The sequence below is a fragment of the Miniopterus schreibersii genome (assembly GCF_964146895.1).
Source record: "Miniopterus schreibersii genome assembly, chromosome: 17".
NCBI classification, from domain to species: Eukaryota; Metazoa; Chordata; class Mammalia; order Chiroptera; family Miniopteridae; genus Miniopterus; species Miniopterus schreibersii.
This window is the reverse complement of record NC_138117.1, coordinates 10,560,614-10,582,585: the sequence shown is the minus strand read 5'-3', so window position 1 is coordinate 10,582,585 and position 21,972 is coordinate 10,560,614. Positions and strand designations below refer to the sequence as shown.

General features: G+C 37.0%; 1 protein-coding gene across 1 annotated transcript in view; it reads right to left on the bottom strand.

Moving 5' to 3' along the window:
- Window positions 1-358: 358 nt before the first annotated feature.
- PKHD1L1 (PKHD1 like 1) overlaps window positions 359-21,972 on the bottom strand; it is a 101,905-nt gene continuing 80,291 nt past the window's right edge. Inside the window, exons 60-78 of the mRNA XM_081116746.1 lie at window positions 19,172-19,275; window positions 18,106-18,235; window positions 17,277-17,398; window positions 15,619-15,709; window positions 14,028-14,176; window positions 13,824-13,946; window positions 13,097-13,208; window positions 12,900-13,016; window positions 12,185-12,350; window positions 9,771-10,003; window positions 9,413-9,580; window positions 8,663-8,820; window positions 6,482-6,617; window positions 5,243-5,592; window positions 4,214-4,360; window positions 3,688-3,834; window positions 3,193-3,346; window positions 1,881-2,128; window positions 359-572 (exon numbers count right to left, since the gene is read on the bottom strand). Coding sequence (XP_080972872.1) covers window positions 1,887-2,128; window positions 3,193-3,346; window positions 3,688-3,834; window positions 4,214-4,360; window positions 5,243-5,592; window positions 6,482-6,617; window positions 8,663-8,820; window positions 9,413-9,580; window positions 9,771-10,003; window positions 12,185-12,350; window positions 12,900-13,016; window positions 13,097-13,208; window positions 13,824-13,946; window positions 14,028-14,176; window positions 15,619-15,709; window positions 17,277-17,398; window positions 18,106-18,235; window positions 19,172-19,275 — 2,849 coding nt within the window. The 3' untranslated portion in view covers window positions 359-572; window positions 1,881-1,886. The remainder of the gene's footprint in view (window positions 573-1,880; window positions 2,129-3,192; window positions 3,347-3,687; window positions 3,835-4,213; window positions 4,361-5,242; window positions 5,593-6,481; window positions 6,618-8,662; window positions 8,821-9,412; window positions 9,581-9,770; window positions 10,004-12,184; window positions 12,351-12,899; window positions 13,017-13,096; window positions 13,209-13,823; window positions 13,947-14,027; window positions 14,177-15,618; window positions 15,710-17,276; window positions 17,399-18,105; window positions 18,236-19,171; window positions 19,276-21,972) is intronic.

The following is a 21,972-nucleotide window of genomic DNA, read 5'->3' as shown; positions in this document are numbered from 1 at the left end:
GGTAGTTGGCAGGCCCCAAAATCCAGAACAATCTAGAATTCTTGGGATTACTATGGATCTGGAAAATAGCAATGTAATCTGAAAAAGATCTAAAACAATCTCACTTCCCCCGAATTCTTAGAGATTATAATGGCTTAGATCATTGGAAATCAGAGCCTCACGAATGGATGGAAAGTCAGATCCCTCAGTATGTACAAAAATGCTTCCAATCTGATCTAAAGAGGTGAAGTCAAAAACAGGCTGATTCAGCTATTTAAAGGATTCTATGATTTATAGGTATAGTATCTTCTAGATGGCATATCTGCTTCTAAATAAAATTTCTGTAAGTTTTAGAAAAAAGAAATAAGTACATACACATGACAAGGAATCAAAAGAAATTTATATTTTGAAGAAATTTGATTTTTAGGATTAAAGTTAATTAATACATTTTATATATTATAAAAATATTTTTAGCATATTTTTGAAAATGCTATAGACTTTTCCTTGTTGGGCAACAAAATAGCTCAGGACAAAAAGCAGTTCTTATAGTTTTGTTTTCAGCATGTTTTTCAGAACAGCATTTCAGTTGCTTCCTGAAAAGTAAAAACATACAAATATATATTTTAAAAGTAGTAGTAATACAGAGTATGATTTAAAATGTTTTATTAATTTTAACTTGTGTAACTAGTATAGTTAATAGGGCAAAAGTAGGGTGTGAAAATCAGTATTTCAAAGTTTACCAATTTAGTGTCAGAATCAATGATGTGCTCTTTTTTGTGGAGCGGTGGAATGAGAATAGTGGTGTTTATACATTGTATTTTTCACATTAGATTTTTGTCATTTTTTAATGGAATTTCAAGACTCTCTTAAAAGTAAAAAATTGTTAATTCAGAATGCAAAGTTATTAAAAAACCCATCATTTCATTTCATTAATGGTATAGTCTGAATGTGCCCTCCCCCACCCTCCCAATTCTATGTTGGAAACCTGATGTCTGATGGGATGGTATTTTGGGGTGGAGTCTTTGGGAGGTGCTTAGGTCATGAGGGTGGAGCCCTCTTGATAACTGAATTTAGTGCCCTTATAAAAGAGACCCCACAGAACACTTTCACCCCTTCGGCCACGAAGGATGCAGCCAGAAGTCTATGACTCAGCAGCAGGCCCTCACCTGACCTGCTGGCACCCTAATCTCAGACTTCCAGCTTTCAAAGTTGAGAGAGATAAAATTCTGTATTTTATAAGCCTCCCAGTCTGTGGTATTTTGTTATAGCAGCTTGAATGGACTACAGCCATGGGTTTTAAGTCATCTTGTGTCTTAATGAAAGAATGAGAGATTATTTAGTAGCAAAGGAGAAGGTGTTGATTAATTTTTTTCCTGGAAAAAAGTCCTCAAAAATGCCAGGAACAATATCATTAGCTGCTTGGCTAGTAGAATGTAAACATGAAGATGCTGGTGGTATCTTTGCCATGAGGATGTTGGTGGAGAGCCTGCCTGGGAGTGAATCTACTGCTGAGGTGAATGAAGCCAAGAGATGGGACAGACACAGGTTCCAGAAGACATCATTGAGTCCTTGGGTCTAACTGTGGCAGAAATTAGACTACTTCTGGACGGCTCAGTTAAAGGAGTTCACTTTACTGCGCAAACCAATCGGAGCTGAGCTTCTGCCCCTGTGACTGAACGAGAGCCCGGACACTCCCGCACGTCTCGTTCCCCATCCTTCCAAGCCGCCGCGCAGGGAGCAACATTTCCTGGAGGTTATTACTTTCTCAGCGGCTGCGGCCGTGCCTTTGAGTCCTCAGCGACGCCAGGCCCAAGCGAGGCGAGCTGTCTCCATCAAGCAAACATTTACCGGGGGCTCAGTATGTGGAGACGTTCATTATATCAAAAATGAACTGTGCTTACCTAGATTCACGTCAATGCCAAGACTGCAGCCATGAATATTTCCAAGAAGAGCGCTCTGGCCATCAGACAGCTAAGTACTGTGGTTAGGACCTGGGCGGTCGCGCCCACGGCGGGCGCTCTGCTGCTGCTGCTGCTGCTTCCACCGCTTCCTCCGCTGGCGCTGGAGACCGGCTGCGCTGCGAGGCTGAACGCCCTGGATTCCGCCCGAGCAACGTCATCCAGAATAAATTCAATCTTATAATTTTTCCCTGGAAAGTGTGGGGCATCATCAAAGCACGAAGGAACAAAAAACAAGGAAAAAATGCTTCTGGAATGATTTTAGTAGTTGATATTTAGTGATTATGAAAAACATCAGACTACTGTTAGAATTCATTTATTTTACTCTTTTAGTTTTATTCTGACATTTGTGTGTGTGTGCATGTATGTATATTTTGAAATAACAGTAGTAAGAAGTGGGAGTGCAACGACACAACTTTTCAAAAGTTAGGGCCTATTAAGGTCTTCAGTGGGCCCCAGGTTGAGGTAAACAGATTAATGGAGACCTGTTTCAATTTAATTGTTTTAGGTACTCTATAATCTATCACCACTAGACATCTGTGTTTTGGACAATCATTTTGGCCTCAGTAGAAAGGCTTTTTACTAATTGGAGTTACGCCATCGACCCGAATGGAGATAATATAAGAATTATCGCTGTGGAAGTTATGACTGTATTTACTGTGACAATGTTGAAGATATCACTTAGTATAGATTCATTGTGTATACATTATGAGAACTCATAGGGGATATTTGTTCTGATCTCAGAGCAACTTATAAGTCTCCATGGCAACTGGTTTATCTGATGGGCACCGTGAATCCTGATGATTCTAATATTTTCTCCTTTGCATTGGCTTTCAGGAAGACTAGAACCCACTTTCCGGCCCAGCTCTGAACTCCCCCATGGGGTATGAAAATTATATGAGCCTATCTTCTCCTTTCTTTTCTTTAATTTTAAAATCTGTTGTTTGTATTAAAATGTAATAATACATATTTAGTGAAAATTTAGATAAATACACAACGAGGTAAAAATATGAATCATGAGATAATTTTGATGCATATCCTCAAATTCCCTGTTTTAATTTCTTTAATTGCTTATTTTAATTTCTATTTTGTTTTGCATATTAAATATATCTTTATTTAATCTAGTAAACTAGACTAAATGTTTTCTGAAAAAGTCAGAGTACAGGGTTCTGATTTCTATAACTTACTGACCAGACTATTATAGAATGCTTTGTTCAATTATAATATATGTGAGAATCCAAAATAGTACACTCACCTGTCCTAAGAAGAGTAAGGTCCGTGTAGTTGGCCCAACAGCTGCTAAATGGAATTGTTGTATTTCCACTAAGGCCACTGATTTGGTTATTATTGGAGTCCTTTAGTATGGCCTTCAAAGTCAATGAAGTAATCCCAACTGATACACAATTGCCCTAAAGAAAAAAGGAAGCAGAGAATTCTATTGTCCTGTCCCCTGCTTTTATTTTTAAAAGAGATGTGAAACTTTCTTTTTTAAAATGCCTCATTACAAATTTAAAATTTGCAGAAGCCTTTTCCTACACAAAGAATTCACAAATATGGACACCAGAGCAAGTTCATGGAAAAGAAACATATTTAAAACAGCAAAAGACAATATCCACGCGTATTAGTCCAACTTCTAAGGGGCAGTGCAATCCTCAGGCAGCCAGAGGACCAGGATTAGTGAAGTTGGCTCACCCTCCAGAATTTATAGCTTAATTCTTCCATTTAAATATAGCTTTGAATTGTAACTTACGTCGGAATTCACTGCCTTTACTGAAGGCTGCTGAGAAAATGGCTGTCCTAACTGCATGGCCACCGGCTGAGTGATCACCGAGAGCGAGGACACAAAGGCCACATGATGAACAGGAAACACAGACCTTTCGACTGGTTGGGCAGTCACCTGTGAATGGTCGTGAGTGAGTGGTTTTCACGTGATAAAATACATTCAGCAGCAAACTCATCTTAGCCAGGCTAAGTATAATATTCCTTTTTTATGTTCAATATATGCAGATATTATTACAACATTTCCTCTAGATCAGATTCATGAAGCATTGTTGTAAATAGTCAAAGCATAGCACATTTTATTCCAGTAAATAACTGTTTAGAAGACAGGCTCCTTTTGAACTACTTTATCATTTTAGTGATACCATAAAAATAGCCAATAATAATAATAGACATGCTCTCTAAATTAATCTTGAAATAGAAAAAAAGTTGAAATAAGAAATTAGCAATAATGTTTTAAATGGCTAAAATGCATTTGTCTAGTTGTATTTCCTTACCTTAATCCAGCCAGAATCACTTGGTCTGGGGAGGGGACTGGTAATAAACATGGAAGAGACATTAAATCCAAGGGTACTACTGGTTTTTCCTAAAATTACAGCTTGTCCAAGAGAAGCAGCAATTTTTTGGAGTTCAGATAATGGCGTCTGACCTATGGGGAAACAGTATTATGACATGTGAATGATAAGAATATGGAATTGTCACAACACATGAGTTTTTCACTTAAGTTTTTGTTTGTGCTGCTCCATCCACATTTTAGAACTCTACAGCTTTCTAACCGTACATGAGCTTAATATGACATAGTCATATTAATGAGATTAGGAAAATGAGGAGCTCAGTAGAATATGCTAAAGCTGGAATTAAAAAACAAAGGTAGCCCGGCCGGGCGTGGCTCAGCGGTTGAGCATCGACCCGGGATCCAGGCGATCAGGGTTCGATTTCCGGTCAGGGCACATGCCCGGGTTGCGGGCTCAATCAATGACTCTCTCATCATTGATGTTTCTATCTCTGTCTCTCCCTCTCCTTTCCTCTCTCTGAAATCAATAAAGATATATTAAAAAAAACAAAAACAAAAAAAACAAAAAACAAACAAACAAAGGTAGATAAAATAGATACAAGATAAGTGAACGAAAGCATAGTGGGAAAATACGTCTCAATTTTATACTTTCCCATGTCTCCCTTTGTTTAGAAGTAAAGCACTATCATGCATATCTGTCATCACTTATCATTGTTTAAAAAAAGAGTGTTATTTTGAAATGAAAGAGAAAACTCACAGTATGTATATTAGTAAGATGCTACATTTATTAAAGTACTAACAAATGGTTACTTTTTCTGGACATTGAGGAAGTTCCTTCATAATTCCAAACTAGGTTGGGATTACAGGAGTAGGGCAGGGGAAAGGGTCTCTAGGCCCTTACAGGGTTCAGGATGTGGGGTAGGTGGGATTTCCATGCCTACCAGGCCTTGAGGAGGTTATTTATGGGTGTTGGATTTGGTAATTTCATTGCTCTGTCTCAAAGATCTCCTACTCTACCTGCAGTGTCATTGCTGATGAACTGAGGGGGTGGATCTCCAATCTCCAGTTCAACTGTGAGTCCCATGGATCTCTTTTTCCGCAGACTCTCCCCTCCTATTATTTTGCTGATACGGATTTTGTCACTTGGTATCTTTAGGAACAAGGCAAGATTTCTAACCAGGTTATGAGAGTTATAAAAGTCATCTTCTGTTACAGCAGGTATTTGGAAAGAAACAAATATGATTGGGGTGGTATGGATTTCAACAGGTAAAGTTCCTTTAACCAAAAGGTAAAGCATCTGGTAGGTTCTATCAAAGTAGTTTTCACCAGGGACAGTGGAATTCAGGTTAGGAAGGAATTGCCCTGTGAAGGAAAAAAGCCAAAACAGCACAGTTAAACATATTCATATGATCACATTACCATGTATTATTTAACACTTGTTTAAATTTAGAAAATTCTGAAAAAGTTCAACATCAGCATTCTTTCATAAGAAAGTATCCATATTAAAAACAAAAACACTTATAGAACTGGCAAGCAAAATTAAAGTCAATCCTTTAAATAATATCATTAATAATTAATATACATTCAATTTATTTTTAAAAATTTAAAATTTATTAAAAACCAATTAATTTTTTAAAGAAAGCATTGTACATTAAATTTATTTAAAAATCCAATACTATAGACACAGTACAAGTGAGAAATAAAATATAATTATGAACCCAGGACCTTGTATTATAACTATCTACATGCTGAGAATTTTAAGCCTTGACCGAAGGCATTTGGTAATTTAAAAACTGTAAATTTAACTTTAATAGCCATCTAGTCTGTGCAGTGCTATATACCAAATCTTGAGGAGCATTTATAATTCAGTGCTTCTATTTTAACCAAGGACAAAAGTATGTAACACAAATGAAGTATATAATAAAACATCCCAGAAGGATCTTATACCAGTGAAACAGGTTTATATTTCAGCCTGTAAATGTTCTCAGGGGACTAAGGAATGTCTGTCCATCACATACAAAAAATGTATACCTGCATGTAAGTAGATAGCTAAGACTTCCATTAGGACTGATCTTTTAGGGCACACATGTTATAAATAAAGGCATCTTAGTATTTGGTGGCTAAAAACAATTTTATCTTTCATCCATCAATGGCTAAGGGACTAAAAATATTAATGATGAAATATTAACAAAGAATTTTACATGTAATTAAGTACATATACAATTTGTATTGTTTTTTTCTGAGTAAATACCTGCATATAGATGTCTATTAAGTTCACAGTGTTTCTGTTGGGAGTTCCACACTGTGTCTTTGGGACAGACCAATGCATTGTTCACATAGACATCCAAACGCTGCAGTGTGGAGAAAAAAATTCCTACCAGAACAGCCTGTTAAAAATAAACGCATTTTTGTATCTTAAGAGAACAATGAAACAGGATATTTAGAATTTAGCACTTTAAAAATGTCCTTCAACTAATATACCTTCTGCAAAAAATTAAAACTAAATTTTATGAACTTCGGATAAATATTGAGCTAAAATTATCAACCATTCACAGAGATATTACAACTTCATTGACAATTCTCAGTAGAAAAGTGTAATGTAAGAAAGAAATTATTAGATGAGAGTCTCTAAATTAAAGAAAGGGTCCTTTTAAAAGATAACAGAGTTCAATATAGGCTTTCAACTCCAGGGGCAGAGGAAATGGGGAAATCTAGCAGTACTCTGTATAATGCAACCACAGAAAATTAGCTACTTAATGTTGAAAAAAATGCTTATCTCTGAGACAAATATGGAAGTAAGACTAATAAAAATCAGCCAAAATAACTCTCCAAATCTCGTGCTGTCAGATGTAATCATAAAGTAAGAAGACTAGCTTTTGCAAGACAGGGAGGAATCTTTTTTTGAGATTGTCTACAGAGGCTCCGAATATCAACAGTCACATTACTTTGTAGTTGCCATTCTTATCTTTAAAGTTAAAAAATACTATCTTTCATTCAAAACTCGAGTGTCTATCTGAGCCAGGCATTATTCTAGGAGCTCTCAAAAGTCCCTGCCCTATTTAAGCTTACATTGTAGAGTGAGGAGACAGAGAATAATTAATAGAAATAATAAGAAGTAAAGTACCAAGCAGGTTAGAAAGTGAGAAGGGCTGTGGAAAAACAGAAAAGGTTATCGGAGTACAAGCACCTGGGAGAGCCTGGAGGGAGGATGCCCAGCTGGGCCGGTGGAGTGAATGGAGTTGAGGTGGGGGGTTAGCCACCTGGGGCAGAATGCTGGAGGCAGGCTCAAACCTGAACACAGGCCCGGTGGTAGCACGCCTGGTGCGCTGAGGACAGCGAGGGGCCCAGTGTGGCTGCAGGAGTAAACTGAGAAAGTCGAAGAGCTAAGGGGGAGATTCTCACACGGTCTTGCAAGCCCCTGTGAGGACTCTTCGTCTTAGACAAAGACCAACAGGGAACTTACTGCAGGTTTGGGGCACAGGAATGACCTAACTGGCTTACATTTTGAGGGTTTCTCTGTGGCTACTAAGGTGAGAACAGATAATAAAGGGGCCGAGGTAGAGCAGGAGGAGGAGCTGGGAGGCAACCGCCTTCATCCACGGGAGGGATAACGTTGGCGAAAACTGGACGAGAGCCATGGAGACGGCGAGAAGTGCTCAGATTCTGGACACTTAGAAGGGAGACTCGACAGGACTGCAGATGGACTGGATGAGGGACGTGAGAGAAAGAGAGGAATCAAGAATGGACCCGAGGTTTTATCTCGAGCAGCCGCAAGGTCGGGACTGCTGTCACCGGAGAAGGGGTGGGCAACTCCTTTCATCACCCGTCTCTCTGCTTCGTCTCATCAGCACCCTCTCTTCACATTCCTAATAAGCTGAGACTTCCAAGTCTCACACTCTTAGAAAAGAAAATCTAAAGTACTGCTTAACCTCATACTCTTTCCCTCTGATGCAGTATATATAAATTTAATCTTCCCAGCTGAATTCAGTTTATAGCTGAGCCCTGACATTAATGAAGATATTTTACATAACATGCTCTCTAAAGTCAAGTCCAAAGGTGTACTTCTGACACATAAATAGTAGCAGCATGGAAGAATAAATATATAATCCTGGTGACCAACTTTGGATGTGCACTGTTTTTATGTAAAAATTCAGGTTTGCTTCCTAATCACACGAATCATAGGCCTCAGTGTCACACCTCATATATGAATCAAGGACATAGGGGGAGAGGGGTTTGGCTCTCATATGTGCTCCCATGCTGATGAAAACTATCGGGGCTAATGGTATTCTCAGTAGCACCCTGATGATCCCTGAAAAGGAGATATGGGAGATGATATTCAAGAGAACAGGGGAGGAGATAAAGTCCTTAGCAGATAGAAATATAAGTAACCAACACCAGTAACTCTTATGAAATTATTTCCATCTTGCCTTACCTTGTCATGGTCAACGTTAAGCAACATCAGTCGAAGATTCTGAGGACTGGTGCCAGTGAAGTAAACTTCGTAAGATTTGTTCAGGGCCACGATGCTATGAAACAGGGACAGTCTCCTCTGGCAGGTGTACCCGGCACACCAACCATGGTCCTGTGGGCCTAAATCCACACAGAATGAAAGTGCATGTTCCCTATGATGAATGCTATTAGTGCAAAGTGTGACGAATAATTGTATTAAAAATAAATTGCAGTGATGAAGTTCAGCATTTACATCCATTATCCATCCACCCATCTATCCAGAGATCTAAGCTATTTCTCACATCTTGTCTTAAAAAGGATTCATGAAAATAAAAAACGAGCAGGCTGAGAGTACTTGTTCTCAAGGATTCCAGATAATACATTATCTTTTTTTAATTTTATGTGAGGCAAACTGTCTTTTTGGAGACACTCAGGCCAACTTTTTCTTAAAAAATATTTGTCACCTTATCATTATAAGTATGAAGATCACCCAAGAAATAACTTTCCTCTCTTCTTCTCGTGCTCAGTGTGGAATCACCGCCCTGGCTTTCTAATGCGGGGGACTGCTGAAGAGCTAAGTCTCTCTTATACATAGATCTTTCTTACAAGTGGGAGCCAAAGTAGTCCTGATGTTTGCTAGTTTTATGGATAAATAATTTATGAGATGTCTCCAAGCTTGTAATAAGTAGTAAGTGCTTTGAGTAACCCCGGTTTGTTGACACTGAACACCTACCATTAATGAGATCTACATAACCGCTGCTCGCTACAGCCACTGGAGAGAGTCTTCGAGTTTCTGTGTCAGAATCCAGGCTCTCAATAACCATCATTGCATATTCCATCCCAAAGCACCGATAGCTCTGCCATTCTGGAATGTATTTACAGCTTGAATCTCTAATAATTCCTAGAAACATAGGTATATGTGTTTTAGCAATGAAAATAAATCTCTTTGCAAAAGCATCCACATACTATCTTTTTCTTGTTATGCAACAATAAGTAGAAAACACATTATTGGTTGAGTACATCAATCATTGAAAGTAAAAGATATTTTTGCTTCACAAATTTGAGGACTAACAGAATAATATGCAACAAACCTTTATAAGGCGCCTTCTCAGTGACAGGAATTCTACTTCCATTTGGGAATGTGAGCATCACCTTCGGAATCCTGTAGTCTCCAATTCCAAATTGGTTATTTCCATTCCATTCATATTCTGATTGAGGTATCACTGAACCAGAATTCCCCAGAAAGGAACCATCCATATCTCTGAGAAAAGATTTCCTTTTGGCATCACAAACCATGTCTACACAATCAGATGGATTCACCTTCCTGTGGAGAAAAGGTCAAATGTATGAATACTTAGACAGTATCCCTCCCTTATTTCCAGGGAGCATTTGAGTATATTTCTGTATTCGATAAGAGAGTATAAAAAAAATTGATTGACTGAATCTTATCATTTCAGACAGGATTTAAAATAGGACCAAGTAGCATATGTAATAAGCATTGTAATGAGGTCTGTTTTCCATTGTGTTGATTTGGTCCATTATGAATTCATTAACATTTCAAAAGGACAAGTTACACCTGTGGGATATAAAATTAGAATTCCATTTTGTTGTTCCATATTTTGTTGGATAATAGATTTCAGATTTGTGAATAGCTCACAATATACTAACATTGCCTCACTGAGGAGGTGAAGAGTTATTCCACTGTTCAGGACATACAAAATCCCTGTGTTGGCATGGAGGTCTTTATAATTTTTCCCTTCTTTCTCTCTCTCTTTTTAAAGCATTGTATGCTTACTATAAAATAATCTAAGTAAATACTTGGTAAAAGTTCAATCCCCTTTACCTTCCTATCTCAAGCTCTTAGGCTCATCACAAAGTGCAGATTAGTATATATTCTCAAAGGCTTTTGCCTACGTGAATGCAAACAGATATACTTGGATTATGATTTTTATGCTATATAATTTAGTAAGCATTCTGTAGATACCTAAACTGTAAGATATGAAATACTATAAACTCACAATGCAGCTCAACCATATATAGTATTCTGATTTCATCTTGGGCCGCCTGGAGTGTGGATTGTTAACTGGTTTAACAATAAAATAGGTGCTCAATCTGCAGTGTACTATGCATTGTATAGCATACGTGGTATACAGTATACTTACACTACATCGTCATATATTCTGTGGGGAAATAGAATTTATTCCAGAATTATAGCAACAAAATTATAGTGGAAAAGCTCAGATCTATTAGATAGCATATAGCATATCTCTTCCTTTTTGCTATAAGAGAGACATAAAGCTATAAATTATTCCTTACTGTAATCCTTTTGGAAATAACCTGAATAAATATTCCTGTAGTTCATGTGTTCTTTGTTTTCAAGTATGTGCAGAGTGTTTTTGTAAACAAGTCTGTGGGTAGGTGCCTAATGGCCCTCATACTATCGCTTAGGGCTCTGTCTGACTTCAGGTTCAAAGGAACAGGCTGAGATGTAGACTTTTGTTCAAGTTAGTTATTGAGGGAATCCTCTCAAAAGGGAAGGGGAGCAGCCATATAGAGGAGCTGTGGGGTTGCCATCAAAACAAAATCAGATGAAGTCAAACTATTTCTGAAACATTGCATTTCTCTGAAGACATGTCTATCTGACAGCAGTATTCCTTGTCTGTTCCCTATGCTGAAAATGGACAAAGATCTCTAACAGGAAATTTCTTACCTCCAATACTGCTCTAATTCCTAGTCTGCCCCTCTGAGGAACAGTAGCAATTATTGACCATATTATTTCAAGACTGAGAATCTAGGTGGTTCAGCTGCTACAAATATTCTGACACCACTTGACCTTTGTGACTGAAAAACCACTGTTCTAAGTTTCCTCATAGTCTTAGTTCACAGTGATTATAATGACTGACATTTAATTTCCAACTAAATGTTGGAGTGCATGAGATAAGACACTTGGAAAGCAAGAGGAAACAAAAGAGGTAAGAAAAAGGGAAGAAATAACAGAAATGTCTCATTCCAAATGACTATTAATGGAGAGAGATTTATGTATAGCACACTTCTAACCCCATTTCTGTCTCTTATGTTTAATGATAGTGTTATTTATAATGCATGGAGCCCTGGCTGGTAGGTCAGTTGGTTACAGCATCATCCCAATACACCAAGGTTGTGGGTTTAATCTTGGGTTAGGGCAGACACAAGAAGCAACCAATGAATGCATAAAATAAGTGGAACAACAAATCGATGTTCTCTCTCTCTCTCTCTGAACCTTCTCCCTCTCTTTCTAAGAAATTAAATAAATATAACGCATGGAAAAAACAGTATGAGAAAATATACACATATTAAACTTAACTGAAAACCCAGATGCATTAGCCTTAATTTTCATAATGCTGATAAAAATTTTATAAAAGTATCAGTTACTTTAATACAGCAACTTTCCCAGCTCTATGGCAGGGGAAAAAGACAATGGAGAACTATGAAGAGAGGACGATACCTGGCTTTTCATATATTTTACCTTATATCAGGCCTATGTATAAATATTTTTGATGGTTCAGTTGTATCAACCAGCTGTATGTTCTTCACATGGATTGGATGCTGTAAATCCTCATTTAAAGGGTTAGTAATGAATATCACATTAGTTTCTCCTGAACAAACATTCTTGAATCCAACAAATGTTGAACCTAAAACATAAATAATAGCAAAATAATTATTTTCTGTGGAGGAAGTGGTACAGGTGCATTTCACGTACATCTCAGCAAACACTTCATTTAATACCACCTTGAACATGAAGCTCTTATCTTACATGGTAGATTCATCCACCACTATTCGTGGTAGATTGTTGTCTCCCTATATCAATAGCATTGAGTGGTCATTTCCATAGTCCTCTGGGCCTGGCCATGTAACTTGGTTTGGCCAATGGGACAAGAGCAATTGTGGTATAAGCAGATCTGAAAGTACTTGCATATTAGGGCTCACTCTCTTGGTGCTCTAGGAAATTCTGTGGCTTTTAAAAAGTTAATGAGCCTAGCTCAGTCACCCCTGTCACTCCATTCTTGAAGTTCACTCTGAGGTCTGATTTCCTTTCTTGTCACATGGGACAGATTCATATACAAATTCATTTAAATCATTATTATTATTTTTTTTACTAATAATGGAACATCATTCATTGTACTCTATGTATTCTTTATAGAGCTTAATTGAGATTTGTCAAAGACTATGTTTAAACTTGCCTGAGACTTGCAAAAGGCCACTGATGGCATTGTAACTCATGATCCCCGCGTGAGGCTTCCGGGGCGCCATGTTATGTGCTGAAGCAAAGGTAGGCCAGCAAATCCCACTTCTCCCTCCTTTTATAAAAATAAGACAGTTAATGAAATTTGAAAGTGCATTCATATGAACACCAAAATAAAAATCCTAAAATTTGTACCTGATGGAGGTCTAGAACTGCGATGGGCTGCAGACAGTTCAATATTGGGATCATCATTTGTTAGGAGATCAGAGCAATTAAATTCAGGACTACTTCCAATGATTAATGAGTTCTATTAAAAAATTCAAACAACACAGCTTTAATAATAGCTACCGCTAAAGGAAAACATAATAATGGGTAATACTGAATTGCACTGTTGCAAAACACAATCTCTAAGTTTGAGAATTGGATCGTTCATTACACCAAGATGAAAAAGATGTGGTTTCTTCCCTGAGTGGAATGACACTCAAAGTGTTAAGGAGAAGATGGGCCCATCTCCCCCGACCCTCACTCTCTTTGAAAAGCAATGGAAAAAATATCCCTGGGTGAGAATTTAAAAAAATAAAACATAATAATTATATATAATGACATGTTCTGTTTCTAGGATAGAAACATGTCCAGAGAACAACAGGAACAACAAGAGGATGGGTGTCAATACTACCTAAGCTGGTTCAGGGAATACTTTATAGATGGAATGAAAGCCTAACTAACTGTAGCAAAATTAGCAGGTGCTAACTAAGAGAGGTGAGGGAACTGGGGAGGAGAGGGAGGGTGGAGCGCTTCCTGCCCGAAGTCAATGAGAGCAAAGGTAGGAGGTTTGGACTAGCTGGGGTAGAAGTCCAGGAGATTATTTGTATTAGTTCGTCAACCATTTTCCCCTTCTCATGTGGCTGTATTCATTTCTTACCTTAATTTGCACTGTTTTTCTAGAAATTTGGTGGGATCTGGCAGCTGGCATGTAAATCATTGAAGAAATGGCCATTCCATTGTTAACCAGGGTCACGTTATGGACATACACACTCTCTGTGGTCTGTAATACAATTTGTAGTTTACATAGTACAAAATACAATCACAAAGGAAAACAAATAGTCATGATCTTGGATTAATTTACCTGAAAATAAATTCCATAATCCCAGCACATCCAAATGGTAAATCCCTGTATAAGAGAACACCCAGGAAGGCCATCTTGGTTCATATAGATGCCATATAAACCCCCATGGGCCTCATTGTCAAACCACTTTTCCAGGGGGTTAGACTGACCTTAGAAGGAAATACAGAACAAGAGAATTAACATTATAAGTCACGACATCTTACAGTATTGGTTAAAATTAAAATTCTTTTAAAAATTAAATATATAATTTTGATGTAAATTTTAACAAGATGAGTCAATATTTTTATGGTTCAACCATTTATGATTTACTGTAGTTAGTATTTACTCTTATCTAAATTGCCCCTTCACTATTATTTAGAATAATTGTATATTCATTTGCAAAAGTTTGGTTTAGTGTTAACACCCTTAACTTATTGTGTCAGATTAAACTGAACATGAACGTCGTTAAAAAGAGCATGACGCTGGATTCAAACAAGGCTGAACTTGAAACACAATGAGACCACTTGCTGGCTGTATAAGGCTTCTTCCCCTGCAGACCTTTGTGTTCCAGGTCCTTTTGGTTCCCATTTTCAAGTTAAGTGTTGCTCCTTTAGGAAGCCTTCTCTGACCACCTGATTCAAAGCAGCACCCCAGTCACTTTACATGGCAATTAGAACTCTCTTCACTTGATGTGTTACTAGGATTTATTTGTGAATCATCCATCTCCTCTCTCGTATCACAATATAAGCTTCACGAGAGAAGACACTGTCCAGCTCACTGACCACCACAGTCCTACAGCTGAGAAGGTGCTACTGCCAGGTTCCCTCGGTAGGGGTCATATCACTGTCCTTCAACCAGCAATGTGTAAATGTTTCCCTACAGCCTCACCAAGAGAGCAGGTGTTCAGTTAGTTCTTGGTTTTTACCCATCTGATAGAAATGTACCTGCAAACTGTCTGTTCATGTCCCTTGGTTTTCATGATTGCAGGTTTTAACACATGAACACTGAGCATTTATTCCTTTATAAAGCAGAAGCATAAAATAGTGGCATATCCCTACAGGCACATATCTCTAGTTTTCATTTTTATGAAAGTGGGATGAGGGACTCACTGTTCCAATAGCAGCCAAATCAAGAACTGAAGTTGTGCCCAGCCGGCTGTGGCTCAGTGGTTGAGCATTGGCCTAGGATCCAGGAGATCGAGGTTCGATTCCCGGTCAGGGCACATGCCCGGGTTGTGGGCTCCATCCCCAGTGGGGGCATGTAGGAGGCAGCCAATCAATGACTCTCTCATCATTGAAGCTTCTATCTCTCTCTCTCCCTCTCTCTTCCTCTCTTTGAAATCAATAAAGATATATATATATATATATAAAAAAAGAATTGAAGTTGCTGTTAGAGGTTAGGTATCATAAATATGGAAAATAGTTGTCCCTAAAAGCCTATCCATTTTTTCTTTAGACCCAATGGTATCTTGACATAATTTCCCTTGTTGAGTCCTTTCAGTGTCCAGGGAGAGGAGATATCACATATTGAAATGACAAACAATCATTATTTATTTCTAACAAATTGGGACAATTATTTCCTAATTTCAGTGACTCTAGGACAAAAGACTTACTTGAGCAAGGTTCCCCATCAATGCGGTATCCCGCCCTTCCAAATCCAGCCACGACGTTATTTTGTAAGATTGTATTGGTCCCTCTATTTATCTAGTACAATGATAAAGAAAATGCTTTGGGTCAGGCTCTTTCACAATTAGGCAATGAGAGCAAGTATGCAACACACACAGAATATCTAATTATGACTACACTTTCAGAAGGAAACTTTTAACTCATTAATCATTCCATCCAAACTTATATTACAAATGAGTACTGACATTACCTTAGGTTCTTGGTGTAAAATAATCACTAGACTTCTTAGGAAAGTACATTAAAGAGATTATTATTTTTATACCTTAGACTTAAGGAAAGTGCATTAAAGAGATTATTTTTTTTAATTTCAGTCACAAAATCCGCTGGATATGGTTCAATATTTACAAGCTGTAGACCAAATTCCAGTATTATAGCAAGGTTACAAAGATTTTATCACTCTTTTTGGTTACATCCTGTTACCAATTTGATTTATTTAAACAAGACAACCAAGGCAATTACAGTGGATCATAAGATTCAATAGAGGCATTCACTAGTATAATTAAAATATGCTATAATAAAAAACTGGATAGCACAAGTATTAGGTAATTATTCAGCAATTTTATTTTATGAGTCAAGTCAAAGTGGTAGAAAATGAAAAGTAGAAAGCACAGGTTTAGTTCTTGCCTATAGTGTCAGCAAAACAGTTGAAACCTTGGTTATTTAAAGCATACTGAACACCTTATTTTTAAATATTATGATAAAATAGAGTTAAATGGTACTCATAAAAGTAAAGGAAGTACCTTTTATTTCAAAAGATACGGATAACTATAAAGATTTGGAAAGACATTTTATTACATTCTAACATCTATAAACAGATGAAAGAGAACATTATTACCTAATAAATGTATACTAACCTCCAGGCTTTCACATTTTGCTGTAAGGCGATTATTAATAGTTGCACAAAAACAAAACCCAGTCCTTATCCCGTCTTTCCAAGAGAGCTATTTCTAATTCTTTTCTGTTCCAATGGCACCAGTAAGTAAAATAAAAACAAGAGGAAGCTATATTTCTTCCAAATCCTTTCTCTGTACTATTTTCTTGCTTTTAATCTCACTTTGATTCTAAATAAAGAACTATAGTAATTGAAGAAACTTCATTGGAAACAAGAAGGGCCGAATAGTAATGCAGATAAGAGTAAATAACCTTGCATATAGAATCATAAAAATTGCAGATGAGAGGGATTTTATAGTGTATTATTATAATTTTCTATATGGAAGGAAACTAAATTCAGAGTTAAGTAGTAATATGTACAAGCCACTAAGTCGGTTAGCAGCACAGAGACCCTGTACCATAATTTGAAAGCAATAATTGTTAGAGAGACAAAAAAATAAGAGAACTATTTAAACCAATGGACATCAACACAAAGAAAAATTCAATAGCTATTGGAGCGCACAGCACATTATCTTTTAAGGAAGTTCATTCACTCCTTTAATCAGCTCATTTTATTGGTTCACCAATCTCTATCTAAGGAAGAAATAGTTTTCAATAATATTTTGAGATTTACAATTTCTACAGAAATTATCATCCTCAAAAAGGAAATTATAACTTTGTATAATTATAATTATCATAAATTTGTTTGTGTTACCTCAATTGCTGCATGCCAGAGAGTTGAACTGAAATCTTTTCTGTTCTGATACGTTCCCGGCCAAACTGAAAGTGCAACCAAGTTTCCTCGGACTCTGTTGGCATCCCCCCATATTCTTATGCCTGGGAAAAAAATCCCCCCCAATACGTATAAATTTGTAATAAGTACTATGGGGATGTCTATGGAGGAAATTAGTTTTCTAGTTTAAGCTTGATCAGTGAACCCCTTAAATTTTAAATTGAGCCCTCTGAACTCTTTGATAGTGAAACTCTGCCCCTTTAATGGACTACCTGAATTAGGATCTTCTGGGTGCTTGTGACATATGTGGGTCTCAGGCTCCACCTCAAGAGTTAACAAACATACACATAAATTCTATGCATATTAAATAAGTTTATATTATGCTTTTTACTGATATTCAAGAAAGAGTAACCTCCTAAAATCAAATATAATTTTTTATCAAATAATAAGCTTATTTGTGAATAAGATTTTTGATTGATATGTGAGGAGTACCTTAAAAGTCATAGTAATTTAAACTAGTAATTTAAACTAGATAACACACATAAGATCAAAGCTGCACTGTCCACTGTGGTATCCATAGCCAGATGTGACTACTCACATGCAAAGTAAGTACGATTACATTAAGTACAGTTAAAATTAAAAATCCTGTTCCTCAATCACACTAGTCACATTTCGAGTGCTCAATGGCCACACGTGCTTTAGTAATTACCATATTAGCACAGACATCAACCTTTGGACAGTAAGGCCCTAGAGTTTACAGACAAGACTCTCAGAAAGATATGTTAACTGGATCAAAATATTACTAAGTTACCTTCCCCCACTGTAAAGTGAATGATGTTATCATCTATGTCCAATCCATCTGTCCCAAACACACCAATTGCTGGGGAAAAGCCATGGTGGAAGGCACAGCCTCGGATGTAAGATGCGCCAGGTTCTTGAATCTATAAAACATCGGGATTCAGGGACTATTTTAAAAATAAAATGAAAATATATATGAAGAAAAAAATTCGAAGTAGGTGATTTTCAGGGGACACACCTTGATAAATAAAATACTCAATTTACAGTCCGTAAAAAGAGATGATTTCCCAGCAAATCTTTTAATCCTGGGAAATTTCCACATATCTTGAATTTATGATTAAATAAAGCAAAAAAAAAAAAGTATGCTTACTTTAAATGCAGATAAAAAAGTCTCAGGTACTTTGCTATGTATTTATATTTCTATCATTACCTATATAATGCTAAGGTACTAAAATTTATTTTTTTTAGAATAATTTACTATGTGATGAACAGGGATTTCCACCCCCACTAAATCTGACACTCTAGGCAAGGGGTCATGATTCAAATGTCTATTGGAACCAGTCAATGCGTAGGTCAGGGGTTTCAATTTCAAACCTACAAGATTACTTTTTATTTCCATAAGAAATAAGCTCTCATTTTTCTTAAATCACCAGCCCTCTCAGAATATTTATTTTCCCACTTTTGACAGAGGCATGAATATACAGATATAAATATTTTTCATTTGAAAAATTTAAGCTATACTCACTTTGCTTAATTTCTACTGAAAATATGGTTATTGCAAAATAAAGTGAAAATGTGAAATACTATTTTAGATCGCCAATCCTTTCACCTTCTCTGCTCCTTTTTCTCTGTTTTTATTTTTTTAACTTATCTTAAATAAATGCATGAAATGGGTGGAATGAAATGCTGCTAGGATTCTAAAACAGTTAACGGGGGATATGTCTAAGAAAGTTTTATTATATTAAATTATAGTCTTAGTGATTCTAAGATATGTCTATTAATAAAGATAAATGAAAATCAAATCAAAATAAAAGTATTTTACTTTGAATATGTGCAAAAGTTAAAAATAAAGTACAGACCTTTCCCAGGTTAAGGAATGTGACAGCATATCGTGGGTCTATGCTATCCACGAAGCCTTCTTGGCCACTGTGATAAAATTCCACATTACTTATCCTTGCATTTCCTGTGGGAAGGAGGCAGTTAAAGTTCTTTTTTCTTGAAAAAGAATAAAACATTTTTGAAAAGCTACAAAAGTTGTAATTTTCCCAATGACAAATTTGTTTTCAACTCTTTCATGGAAATCTCATTAGTTTTTCTTTGCTCCTTTAATCTAAATGAGGAGTATTTCGGAACCTTTTCTTCACTGTTCCCACAGAGCCTTCTTCGACATTTGTCCCCTAATAGCTTCCCCTCCTTATGAAATTTTAATAACACAGGTATACTATGTATCTGTTAATGTATCGTGGTCCTTTGGAGGGCTACAAACCAACGTAATAACTAAGGGTATTTTCATCCCCCAGGAACCAATTTCACCCCCTTGGTGGTGATATCGTCCCTGTTGAGAGTGGCTGACAGAAGGCACGTGATATCGTTCACCTGACATTTCCGTTTTGATGTTCTAAAGAGCTTTTAAGGGCATTATGTTTACAGAATCTCTTCTAGAATATGCACTGCCAACTATCTGCTCATCGGTTCGTCCTAAGTACCCCTGAGCTGACAAAAGCCAATTTCGTAGATTAGTAATCACAGCAATAACAGTCCACGGGAGATTGCTCTGCGCCAAGTGTTGTACTGGCTGCTGGCAATGCGGGTTTAATTCTCATACAACGTCCTATGAGCTAGGAACTTCTATTACTCCTCTCTTCTGTGTAAGAAAATGGAGGCACAGAGATTCATGGCTGGTAAAAAACCAGCAGACTACAGTCCTTGTTTCAAAAATTGGTATCTAATAAAATGCATTAGAGAGGAGTTACTTTGCACTAGAAGGAAAAAGCCTGTCTCGAGATCCATGCACCAGTGATTAGATGTATGGTGGAGAACATAGATTAATAAGACAGAGACAGAGAAGAAATGGTTACCAGGACCATCTGGGTCTACAAAAGCCATGGATATGTTTTCTTTACTTACAACACAAGGCAATTTCTAGGAGAAAGGAAAGGCTGCCATGGGAATGGGGTCCATCACGGAACTTTAAGTGAGACAGACATGGATTAGTATCCAAGATCAGAGCAATTTCACCCCTCTAATAATCTTTTTCTTTATCTTGAAAAGAGGGGCAATATTGTAATAACTATGTATCGTGTCAGGTGAGTACTTGACTTCTCAGGGGGATCACTTAGTAAGTTATATAAATGTTTGTACTATGCTCTACACCTGAAACTAATATAATATTGTCAACTGTAGTTGAAAAAAATAAAAATATTTAAAAGGGAGGCAATATTTATGCCATAGTACTATGAGTATTAAATGAGATAATATGTGTAAAATGCATAGCACAATGCCTAGAACTTGTATCATAACCATCATTACCATCATCATCATCAATTAAGCTGCTGTTGCAGACTGTAACCAATAGGGAGAAGTTATAGGGGGATAGCTGCTTGCTCAGTATAAAGATTTTCTAAAATTAAAGCTGTTGCAAATGGCAACAACATGGATGGGTCTTGAAGGCCTTACAGTGAGCTAAGTCAGAGAGAGAAATACAAACACTGTAGGGGATCACTTATATGTGGAATCTAAGAAAGCTGAACTTGTAAAAACAGAGAGTAGAATGGTGGTTACCAGGGGCTGGGGAGTAGGAAAATTGGGGAGACGTTAAGGATATAAACTTGCAACTAGAAGAGAAATAAGTCATGGAGATCTAAGACACAGCATAGTGATTATAGACAACAATGCTGTATTATAAAATTCAAAGTTACTAAGAGACTAGACCTTAATTGTTCTCACCACAAAAAAGAAATAATTATGCGATGTGATAGAGGTGTTAGTTAACACTATGATGGTATTCATTATCACAATATATAAGTATCAAATCAACATATTATATGTGCACCTTAAACTTACACAATGTTATACGTTAATTACATCTCAATAAAAATATATGTGGCTGCTTCAAAATAATCCAGTGGCTTTAATAGTGTGAGTGGATATATATATGAAACAAGATTGGCAAAAGTTGATAATTGTCGTAGCTGGTAATGGGATTCATTGCACAATTTTCTCTATTTCTAGAATTTTTTGAAAATTTTCCATCAAAAATAAGAGATGTGTTATGCTTGTTAGAAAATGATCCCTGTTTTGGTGAGAGGCTAGGCAAGCTATTATCTGAGGTCATTTTTAATCTGATAATCCTTACTATATGAAGATAAAATGAGTAGAATAATGTTAGGGATTTGGTATAGGAGGGTAGCACCTGGGCTACATAATCCCACCCAAAGCTTTATTTTTCCAAGTATTAAAAACAAGACATCAGGCCCAAAGCGGAGTCACTTAGGCTAAGCCACACATTACCAAAGCGACCTTTAACTTCACTACAGTTATGGCTCTTCCAGAAATGGAATCTTAACCCAGTCCATCAGGAATTGCCTGATCAGCATCAGGGGCAACGCGCCTGATAAACCCCTGCCATCCCTACAGAGAAAATAACCTTGCACTAACCAGTTTGCTTTTTACCGAGTGTAACGTCCTCTTTCCCGCTGCCTGCTGCCTATAAAGTCTACCGTTGTGTAAGGTCCGTCACAGCTTCTTTTTACCTGCTACACTGGGTGCTGCTTGGTGCATGAGTCATTGGATAAAGCCAGCGAGAGCTTTAAAATGTACTCAGCTGAATTTTGTTTCTTAACACATCATATCTTATAAAGAAGTGAGAATTACTTAAGAA